The 12,142-nt window shown below is 46.4% G+C and overlaps 1 protein-coding gene across 1 annotated transcript in view; it reads right to left on the reverse strand.

Annotated features, from left to right (window-relative positions):
- The window catches only part of LOC124775525 (juvenile hormone esterase-like), a 156,194-nt gene that overhangs the window by 6,165 nt on the left and 137,887 nt on the right, over window positions 1-12,142 (reverse strand). Inside the window, exon 7 of the mRNA XM_047250357.1 lies at window positions 7,290-7,462. Within this exon, the coding sequence (XP_047106313.1) occupies window positions 7,290-7,462 (173 nt within the window). The remainder of the gene's footprint in view (window positions 1-7,289; window positions 7,463-12,142) is intronic.

A 12,142-nucleotide genomic window follows, 5' to 3' on the forward strand; every position in this document is an offset into this window, starting at 1 on the left:
AATTGTTTGCTGTTTCATTTTTTATGTTCTTGTTTAACTGTATCGCTTCGGACAGCGGAATCAAAGGCCTAATTTCGTCGCTGCTACACGCTGCACCAATATGAGACTACATCGGAAGACGGCCATATCAGAACCAGTGACGTCACACTGATAATCCGGAGGAGCGTGAACTGTTCGGATCGTGCCATACGTCACTTAACGCAATCACTAACAACATGTTTCGCTAAACCTGGCTGTGAATTTTGGCCTCTCTCTCACTCTGGTTATTTCTTCGGACTGTTTACGTGGAAGTTGATTAGTCTCTGAGGTGGACACGAACTTTCGTAGTATTATCCTTCCTTGTGTAAATATCAAATACTTTTCTTTTTTTCCAAAAGGCAGATACACAGGTCGTCAGCAGAGGGAGACTACGACGCTTTCAAAGCGGTCATGTAGAGCGAAATGATCTCGCCCTGGCGCACATCGCAGCAAACTTTACAAGCCGCTTGACGTCGGCCAGGCTTTCCCTGTGCAGTCAGAATTTGTAGCGACGTCTGTGGCTGTGCGTGGCTTTTATCGGCCTAACAGTGATGTGCTGTGTGTGTAGTCACACCGATATTCCCGCCCGGCGCTAGAGTTTTGCCGTCTACTAGGCCACCTCTTAGGCAGAAAACATGACTGTACGCTGACGGACCGTAGGCGGAGCGTCTGCCAGTGTTGTTTGTTATTTAGTGATCGCGACTGTCACGATCGCCAGTGGAGAGTAGGGAGCTAGGTACTGCGTAGAGAGGCCTCGTCTGATATAAATGTGATGCTCTATTGCTTTGGTGCATGACGGTTTCGGACACGGCTTTCCATCATCAGTTCATCCTACTCCGTACACCGAAAAACATCGGAGGTTTTACAGGCGTCGAGGAAAACAGTAAACTGCGGGTGGTAGCCTCTAAAATCTCTGATATTTGTTGGTGTGCAGGATAAAAATAAACTTTAGATGGAAACCAGAAATCAAGTGTTACTTCGGTAACTGCGTAGTAAAACACAGCTATTTCCTTTCAAGTAAAATGTCTCCCTTGTAGGGGAATATAGGTAATGGATGTAGTAGTACACCCTGTGGACGCCTGGTTGACGACATATGGGAATTCGGTCAGGTCGTGAGTCGTGCTATGTTAAGGCGACTGCTCGTTATAAGCGGGGGATCCGGTTTCTTATTCCGTCGTCATGTCGTTATATGGCTGACGACTCCCTACATTCACAATTGCGAATACATTTCATGTATTTAGACAAATCATCCGCTCTGTGTTGTCGTATCGAACCAGTGAGCTCATGCAGATAGGCAACTCGGTGTACAGATTTGCAAAGCTGTTTGCATTACGGCTTGTCGTAGCTGTGACTTGAATAATCTGGACGTATGTACACTGCTGGCCATAAAATTGCTGCACCAAGAAGAAATGCAGATGCATTGGACACATATATTATACTAGAACTGACATGTGATTACATTTTCAAGCAATTTCGGTGCATAGATCCAGAGAAATCAGTACCCAGAGCAACCACTTCTGGCCGTAATAACGGCCTTGATACGCCTGGGCATTGAGTCAAACAGAGCTTGGATGGCGTGTACAGGTACAGCGGCCCATGCAGCTTCAACACGATACCACAGTTCATCAAGAGTAGTGACTGGGGTATTGTGACGAGCCAGTTGCTCGGCCACCATTGACCACAAGTTTTCAATTGGTGAGTGATCTGGAGAATGTGCATCCAGAAAGGCCCGATCAGGACCTGCAACATGCGGTCGTGCATTATCCTCCTGAAATGTAGGGTTTCCCAGGGATCGAATGAAGGGTAGAGCTACGGGTCGTAACACATCTTAAATGTAACGTCCACTGTTCAAGGTGCCGTCAATGCGAACAAGAGGTGACCGAGACGTGTAACCAATGGAACCCCATACCATCACTCCGGGTGATACCGCCAGTATGGCGATGACGAATACATGCTTCCAATGTGTGTTCACCGCGATGTCGCCAAACACGGATGCGAACATCATGATGCTGTAAACAGAACCTATATTCATCCGAAAAAATTACGTTTAGCGATTCGTGCACCCAGGTTCGTCGTTGAGTACACAAAAAATGGCTCTGAGCACTATGGGACTTAACTGCTGTGGTCATCAGTCCCCTAGAACTTAGAACTACTTAAACCTAACTAACCTAAGGACATCACAAATATCCATGCCCGAGGCAGCATTCGTACGTGCGACCGTAGCGGTCGCGCGGCTCCAGACTGTAGCGCCTAGAACCGCTCGGCCACTCCGGTCGGCGTCGTTGAGTACACAATCGCTAGCGCTCCTGTCTGTGATGCAGCGTCAAGTGTAACCGCAGCCATGGTCTCCGAGCTGATAGTCCATGCTGCTGCAAACGTCGTCGAACTGTTCGTGCAGAAGGTTGTTGTCCAGCAAACGTCCCCATCTGCTGACTCAGGGATCGAGACGTGGCTGCACGATCCGTTACAGCCATGCGGATAAGATGCCTGTCATCTGGACAGATAGTGAAAAGAGGCCGTGGGATCCAGTACGGTGTTCCGTATAACCCTCCTGAACCCACCGATTCCATACTATTCTAACATTGGATCTCGACCAACGCGAGCAGCAGTGCCGCGATTCGATAAACCGCAATCGCGATAGACTACAATCCGATCTTTATCAATGTCGGAAACGTGATGGTACGCCTTTCTCCTCCTTAGACGAGGCATCACAACAACGTTTGACCAGGCAACGCCGGTCAACTGCTGTTTGTGTGTGAGAAATCGGTTGGAAACTCTCCTCAGGTCAGGATGTTGTAGGTGTCGCCACCGGCGCCAACCTTGTGTGAATGCTCTGAAAAGCTAATCATTTGCGTATCACAGCATCTTCTTCCTATCGGTTAAATTTCGCGTCTGTAGCACGTCATCTTCGTTGTGTAGCAATTTTAATGACCAGTTGTGTATAATGGGCGCACGAAAAGTATCGTTTTGACGACGTTGTTGCGTCGTGCATGTAACGTAGCACGACTCCGATGCAGGCGTATAAGCACCGACATGGAAGCAAGGGATTAGTGATGCATTCTTCTCTTCCCGACGTGACTGCGGTAATTGTGGATACGTCAACTTTGGCGACATTATTACCAAATGCGTCCCAACGTGATCAATACGCTGTTACTCTTTTTATCTGCCGAAGAGAAAACATCGTTAGACATGCATCTCAAAATGAAGAATGTGTATGGGGTAGCATGTCTGTCGGAAGCCACCGTTGTGGAATGTTGCGCCAAGGGATGGTGCTGCTTCATGGTAACTAACATCACCATATCACAAATGTCGTAAAGCAGAAGTTAAGCCAACTGAAGTGAGAGACACTCGAGCACGTGCCATAGAGTCCTGATGAGCCCTCTTCCCACCATGAGATCATCAGCTTTGATCCCCTAAAGAAGACGTTTGTAGGCTCGACTATTCGTGGATTCCTTTCGGACCGGGGAGTGCGGCAGGCAGGTACGGACTTCTTCACGCAGCAGGACACGTTGTTTTACCAAACGGGAATCTTCCATCTGGTGCGTCTTGGAATGTTTGCCTCAATGCTCACAACAATTTGGCTTGACTGGCATACCAGTTCTGGACTGAAAGGCCTTCGAACAGAACTTATTTTTCAACCCCTTAGTTAGTCGCATCAAAATCGGTGCACGTACTGAGCACCTATACCCTGTAGTAGAAGCCTTGAGAGAAGCCCTATCAGCTGCTATTTTTCTATTCTGTGTACATCTAGCAATTTTTGCAAATTTGTCTTCTAAATGAAAACTTTATAACATACGAGCTGACAAACCCGGCACTAACTCGGTATTCTTTTTGTCAATTTCGTATTAGAAACTAAAACAAAAAAAAGCATTGTGTTTTTGGTGTAATATCGAGAAAATTTCATTCACTTTTATTCTTGAAAACACCCTTTACAATTATGAAACAGTCTTACAAAAAAATAAGTGTAATATACACATGTATAAATACAGTAACCCGGACTTTTTCTTTACACTGGTCACAGATTCTTCACTGGTCTACATTGTGATTTTGTAAATGTCCCTATGGCCACGCCTCTTTATAGCTCTAAGGATCGCTATCTTTTTCACCTGCAACTGTTTGCGCTTAACAGTTGATACCTGTCAAGAACGCTGTCAGCTGTCAAGGATTTCTTTACGTTGCCTCGACAGCACGTTGTCTCAGTAGTAAAGAATAATTGTAAATGCATGATGCATCATTTTTCATGCATCTCAGGGTTTATGAAGACATACCTCTTGAACTACGTGTCATAAAACAATAGATCTGTGTAGGTACATTCAGTGGCATATTTGGATACTGTCTGCAAAATATATTGCTACTTGAGATTGTAGCAAAGAAGTCATAAATTTAAACGTCATGAATGATGCGGCAGTTTTTCAAGTTGTTCAGTGCTGATGACGTCGTATCCTGAGATCTGTGCGTCCTACAACGATATAATTATGTAGGTGCATTCAGCGGCGTATGGGAATACTGCCTGTAAAATGTGTCGTGAATAGAGTTAGTAGCAACGAAGTAATAGATTTAACCGACATGCAGAATGCGGTATTTTTTCATGCATCTCACTGTTTATGACGTCATATCTTCTGAAACATGCTAGGCTTTATGACATAATTTATTAGGTGCATTTAGTGGAATATGTGAATAGCGTCTTCTAAGTTCATTGCGAGTACAGTTAGTAGCACAAAAGTAATAAATTTAAACGTCATGCATGTTGCGGCAGTTTTTCACGCATCTCGTTGTATACGTCATACTTCTTGAGCTATAAAAACGAAGGTGGTTCTTCCCCCCATAGCAATTCTTGACTGACACAACGGGCTGTGTATACCAAGACTGGTTGAAATCGGTCCAGTCGTTTAGTTTTACCTTTCTACATACCTACATACACAGGTACATACACTGACGCAAAACATTACGACCACTGCCCATCGCGACGTTGGGTGGCGCCTCGTGGCATTGCGGGCACGTGACTAGGTAACACGAGTATGTAAGCGGAACAGACACGGACAGCGAAGATATGGGCTGAAAATGGGTAAATCCATTGAGATAAGCTTCATTGACAACGAGAAGATTATTATTACGCAGAGCCTCTAAACGATTATCTCGAAAAAAGCGAAGCTGGTGGAATATTCAAGTGCTACTTTCATTAGCATTTACGGAAAGAGTTCAAATGACAGTGAAACCACCACTAATCTCTCAATGGTTTGATGTTCTCCACTCTTCACGGAACGTGGAGTTCGGAAGCTTGCCTGCTCTGTAAAGTGGGTTAGGTGCTCATCTGTGGCATCCCTGCCGAACGAGCACAGTGCTTGTGCACGCACAAGTGTTTCGGAGCACACTTTTCATCGTACTTCGTTGAACGTGGAACTCCGGTGAAGACTACCCTTACGTGTTTCCATGTTGACCCAACGACATTGTCAGTTACGACTGCAGCGGGCACGGAGCCATCGGGATTCGACGGTCGATCAGTGGAAACGCTTCGACTATCCGGGTTAATCAAATTTTCTACACTAGATTGATCGTCAAGTCTCCACAAACGCCGCCAGCGAGGTGAGCAATGGCTCGAAACGAGTAGCGCGGCATGAACGCAGCCTGGTGGGAGCAGTATTATGCTGTGGGAGACATTCTCCTAGGCTTGCGTGGTATCTATTATGGTAATCGAAGTCACGCTGACAGCTGCGGACCATCTACGTGCCTTTGATTTTGATGTGTTCCCCGACAGCCACGTCATCTTACGGCAGTGTAATTGTCCGTGCCTCGGAGCCAAAACCATGATACAGTGGCATTAGGGTGAACTCACATTGATGCCTAGGCTTCAAAATTCACCTGATGTAAATGCTATGGAGTCGTTATCGAGTGCCATTACTGAGCACGTAAATGACACACTGTGATGCTCGTGTTATCCGTACCGCAGCAGTACTGTGTCTACAGCAAACCCAGAGCATGTATTCACTCCTAAAAATCCGATATTTTTATTGCGAAAGCTGTTAGCGTGGGACGACATGTGTAACTTCCTTTCAGAAGATCCCTCGTAAACACAAACGTAAGATATTTAAAGAACTGCACATTCTAAATGTAACAAAGTCTTCAGATGAGAAGGCAGTGAGCGGAAGTAAAGAACAAAAAATAAAATGAACATAATTGATGACGAGCATCCACTAGTTATGAAGAATGGAAATTGGAGTGCTATTTTTTCACAAAGTGCCTTTTTCGGTGTTTTTCTGTTCTCGGTACTTGTCGCTTGTTCCTTCATCAGGTGACAAATCAAGTAGAAAGTCTTTCAAACATGCTTTAGTAGATGAATTATGGTCTTTAGGCCCAAATATAGTTTCCTCTGATGTTCCAAAATTTAAGAAAGTGATTTTTGTTCATTTCAGTTCTACCAGCTAAAACCTAATGTTGTATTTCTGTTCTAATGTTGTATCTCTGTACTTGTGTTGTCACGTACGTAACGTAGTGCCTCAATAGTAATGGCAAAAACTACTGACATTTTTAAGAGTGTGTCTGTGTGCCAGGTATAAGCTGATTATTACAAAGAATAAAACGACAACCAGCCATTTACACAGCCATCGCCGTTAACAGTTTCGAACTGACAGTTTGTCCTTAGGCGGCAGTTCACATTACATTAAAATCGTTGTTGTTTATGTTAGTCGTTGGAAAAAAACAGGCAGATAATATGAACAACAAGAATTGTAATGAAGGTAAACATATTTGTTCGAAACTGGTAACGGCAATAATTGTGTAAATACGAGTACATAAGATGACTGTTGTTATTTTCTTTGGGAGAATCAGCTTGCAAAAACTTCGTTATTGGCGCTTAGACCCAGTCCGTTTCCTGGTGCGACACTTAGAATGTTGTTAAAGAAGTGTATATTTACCAATTTGTTTCCTTATTTTTTCTCTGATGCAGCGTGCAGCATAGTTCTGTGGCGTAAATATTCTCAATCTTTTGGGTACAAATCAGCCATGTACAGAGAGAAACTCTTTTTACATTCTACTTATTGTTGACAAATATGGTCTTTAAGACGTTTTCGCTTCCACTCTTTCATTGCATTAGGCTATAGTGGAACACTTGACTTGTGTTATTTCATTCAAAAACATTTTGTTACAAATTTTCCCAAAATTTCACTGATAAATGTTGAGTGTGTTTCGCTGCAATAAAATAATACTTACATTCATGAAGTATGTCTAAGAAAACAACAGAAGAAATTAACGATATTAATTAGCTTGTCACTTACATCAGCATACATTTCTACGGTTGAATCTTCCAGGGGCTGGTTTTCAAAGTAGAACCTCTTGATGTCTCGAGCAATGGTGATGCGTTCCTCCCTCTTAATGGGGATGCTAGCTGGCAACAGCCTCTGGAAGTTTGCGTTGAGCTCCCGCATAGCTCCCTTGTTCTCCGTCAGTTCTGGTGAAAGCAATTAAAAGTTCTCTTCACTGGACCATACAAATGACAAGAATGAAGTAATCTTTCGCAGGGGGAGAGAGGAAATATATTTGGGAATGGTTCGGAGAGGTGGGAAAATTACAGCTGGATTACATTGTTGACAGATAGAGGTTCCGGTATCATATATATGATAGTAAAGTATGTCTTGGAGCATAATTCAGTAAAAAGAACAGTCAGGTAAGTTGTACTACAACCATAGGTACAAGAAAAGTAATTGCGAAGAACTACTTGAGCCTGTCAGCTAAAGAAGGAAAGAGGGGAATATGGCAAAAGCCACTTACGACTGAAATAAATAGAATGTGCCGGAAATCCAAAATGAAGTAGCTGCGGAAAAATGTGATGAAACCGAAAAATGAAATGGTCGTCGGAAGATCTAACTTAGATTATGGAACTGTCAAAATATTCTTTAGTGAAATTAAAGTAACATTCAAAATGGCTCTAAGCAGTATGGGACTTAACATCTGAGGTCATCAGTCCCCCAGACTTAGAACTACACTCCTGGAAATTGAAATAAGAACACCGTGAATTCATTGTCCCAGGAAGGGGAAACTTTATTGACACATTCCTGGGGTCAGATACATCACATGATCACACTGACAGAACCACAGGCACATAGACACAGGCAACAGAGCATGCACAATGTCGACACTAGTACAGTGTATATCCACCTTTCGCAGCAATGCAGGCTGCTATTCTCCCATGGAGACGATCGTAGAGATGCTGGATGTAGTCCTGTGGAACGGCTTGCCATGCCATTTCCACCTGGCGCCTCAGTTGGACCAGCGTTCGTGCTGGACGTGCAGACCGCGTGAGACGACGCTTCATCCAGTCCCAAACATGCTCAATGGGGGACAGATCCGGAGATCTTGCTGGCCAGGGTAGTTGACTTACACCTTCTAGAGCACGTTGGGTGGCACGGGATACATGCGGACGTGCATTGTCCTGTTGGAACAGCAAGTTCCCTTGCCGGTCTAGGAATGGTAGAACGATGGGTTCGATGACGGTTTGGATGTACCGTGCACTATTCAGTGTCCCCTCGACGATCACCAGTGGTGTACGGCCAGTGTAGGAGATCGCTCCCCACACCATGATGCCGGGTGTTAGCCTTGTGTGCCTCGGTCGTATGCAGTCCTGATTGTGGCGCTAACCTGCACGGCGCCAAACACGCATACGACCATCATTGGCACCAAGGCAGAAGCGACTCTCATCGCTGAAGACGACACGTCTCCATTCGTCCCTCCTTTCACGCCTGTCGCGACACCACTGGAGGCGGGCTGCACGATGTTGGGGCGTGAGTGGAAGACGGCCTAACGGTGTGCGGGACCGTAGCCCAGCTTCATGGAGACGGTTGCGAATGGTCCTCGCCGATACCCCAGGAGCAACAGTGTCCCTTATTTGCTAGGAAGTGGCGGTGCGGTCTCCTACGGCACTGCGTAGGATCTTACGGTCTTGGCGTGCATCCGTGCGTCGCTGCGGTCCGGTCCCAGGTCGACGGGCACGTGCACCTTCCGCCGACCACTGGCGACAACATCGATGTACTGTGGAGACCTCACGCCCCACGTGTTGAGCAATTCGGCGGTACGTCCACCCGGCCTCCCGCATGCCCACTATACGCCCTCGCTCAAAGTCCGTCAACTGCACATACGGTTCACGTCCACGCTGTCGCGGCATGCTACCAGTGTTAGACTGCGATGGAGCTCCGTATGCCACGGCAAACTGGCTGACACTGACGGCGGCGGTGCACAAATGCTGCGCAGCTAGCGCCATTCGACGGCCAACACCGCGGTTCCTGGTGTGTCCGCTGTGCCGTGCGTGTGATCATTGCTTGTACAGCCCTCTCGCAGTGTCCGGAGCAAGTATGGTGGGTCTGACACACCGGTGTCAATGTGTTCTTTTTTCCATTTCCAGGAGTGTACTTAAACCTAACTAACCTAAGGACATCACACACATCCATGTCCGAGACAGGATTCGAACCTGGGACCGTAGCAGCCGCGTGGTTCCGGAATGAAGCGGCTAGAACCGCTCGGCCACCGCGACTGGCTTAAAGTAAGGATGGAAACATTGTGAGTGCAACGGGAATTCCACTGCTAAACACAAAGTTGAGAGTAGATAAGTTGAAAGAGTACACTGAACAAAAGGGAGCATTTGTTTGGTTGCGTCACTGGAGAAGAAATGAGAGTCGAGAAGGAAGACTTGAGTTGGGGGGACACAATATTGGAATATAACAGAGCTTTACCTGATTTGCAAACTGGTAATGTAGAAGGGCTTTATATACATATATATCCATCCGAATTTCTAATATCAAGGGGGATAAGTGGCAAGCAAATGACTGTTAAAACTGATTTATGGAATTTATGAAAGTGTTGACATATCATAGAATTTCGGAGAAGTATCGTGCATACTGAGCTGCCGTATGCTATCGCCAGTACACCCGTCGGAAAAGATAGAGCGCGAAGATTGATAGTACGTGCCCGATCAAGTGTGGCAATAACGAGAGATGCCAGAGTCAGACTCGGAAGCAACATGCCACCAACGTCCTCTCGACCACAAGTAGTTAGATCTCCTCAGCTGACCGGAGGGCCTCAGTCACTCACTAACTCGGTGACTAGGACACTGACTCGACTCACTATTCCACTTGACGTCTATCAGTGCATATTGCAGGCTGTGACAGTGCATAGCGGCCAGATCGAGACTAGCAGGAAGAGTAAAGAGTGTATTAGCAAGAGTATCGATATTGTCTGCAAGAGAACTATTATGGAGGAGCTTGTACCACAACACCGAGCGAGGTGGCGCAGTGGTAGCACACTGGACTCGCATTCGGAAGGTCGACGGTTCAATCCCGCGTCCGGCCATTCTGATTTAGGTCTTCCATGATTTCCCTAAATCGCTCCAGGCAAATACCGGGATGGTTCCTTTGAAACGGCACGGCCGGCTTCCTTCCCCATCCTTCCCTAATCCGATGAGACCGATGACCTCACTGTTTGGTCTTTTCCCCCAACCAACCCAACCCTTGTACCGCAACACATGGACTATTGAAGTTAAGTAGCTTCTCGTTAATGTAAATAAAGAGTCCTGTTAATCCAAGTGTGCATGTGTGTTGAACACCGGCCACCCATAACAACATCATCTCCTATTCTTCCTTTGGTATAAGACTCTACAGTGGCGACGAGGACCCTACTGTGGCGACGAGGATGATACGGAGGCGACGACGATAGTTCAGTAGCAATAGAAGTTAATCAACCTGGTCGAAGATTTTACTTGCTTCTCTTGTGTTTTAGATTGCAGGAGTGATCGTGTTCCCCTTCGCTTATGTTTTGTTGTTCTCTTGCATGTATTCCAGGATGGGAGCCACGGAAATCCACTACTGGCCATTAAAGTGCTACACCACAAAGATGACGTGCTACAGACGCGAAATTTAACCGATAGGAAGAAGATGCTGTGATACGCAAATGATTAGCTTTTCACAAGGTTGGCGCCGTTGGTGACACCTACAACGTGGTGATATGAGGGAAGTTTCCAACCGATTTCTCATACACAAACAGCAGTTGACCTGCGTTGCCTGGTGAAACGTTGTTGCGGTCCCTCGTCTAAGGAGGAGAAATACGTACCATCGCGTCTCCGACTTTGATAAAGGCCGGATTGTAGCCTATCGCGAATGCGGTTTATCGTATCGCGACATTGCTGCTCGCGTTGGTCGAGATCCAATGACTGTTAGCAGAATATGGAGACGGTGGGTTCAGGAGGTTAATACGGAACGCCGTGCTGGATCCCAATGGCATCGTATCACTAGCAGTCGAGATGAAGGACATCTTATCCGCATGGCTGTAACGGATGGTGCAGCCACGTCTCGATCCCTGAGTCAACAGATGGGCACGTTTGCAAGACAACAACTATCGGCACGAAAAGTTCGACGACGTTTGCAGCAGTATGGACTATGAGCTCGAAGACCATGGCTGCGGCTACCCTTGACGCTGCATCACAGGCAGGAGCGCTTGCTATGGTGCACTCAACGACGAACCTGCTTGCACGAATCGCAAAACGTCAGTTTTTCGGGTGAATCCAGGTTCTATTTACAGCATCATGATGGTCGCATCCGTGTCTGGCGACATCGCGGTGAACGAACATTGGAAGCGTGTATTCGTCATCGCCATACTGGCGTATCACCCAGCGTGACGGTATGGGGTGCCATTGGTTACACGTCTCGGTCACCTCTTGTTCGCATTGACGGCACTTTGAACAGCGGACGTTACATTTCAGATGTGTTACGACCCGTGGCTCTACCCATCATTCGATCCCTGCGAAACCTTACATTTCAGCAGGATAATGCACTACCGCATATTGCAGGTCCTGTACGGGTCTTTCTGGATACAGAAAATGTTCGACTGCTGCCCTGGCCAGCACATACTCCAGATCTCTCACCAATTGAAAACGTCTCATCAACGGTGGCAGAGCAACTGGCTCGTCAAAATACGCCAGTCACTACTCTTGATGAACTATGGTATCGTGTTGAAGCTGCATGGGCAGCTATACCTGTACACGCCATTCAAGCTCTGTTTGACTCAATGCCCAGGCATATCAAGGCCGTTATTACGGCCAGAGGTGGTTGTTCTGGGTACTGTTTTCTCAAGATCTATGCACCCA

This window comes from Schistocerca piceifrons, chromosome 2 (assembly GCF_021461385.2).
Source record: "Schistocerca piceifrons isolate TAMUIC-IGC-003096 chromosome 2, iqSchPice1.1, whole genome shotgun sequence".
Classification (NCBI taxonomy): domain Eukaryota; kingdom Metazoa; phylum Arthropoda; class Insecta; order Orthoptera; family Acrididae; genus Schistocerca; species Schistocerca piceifrons.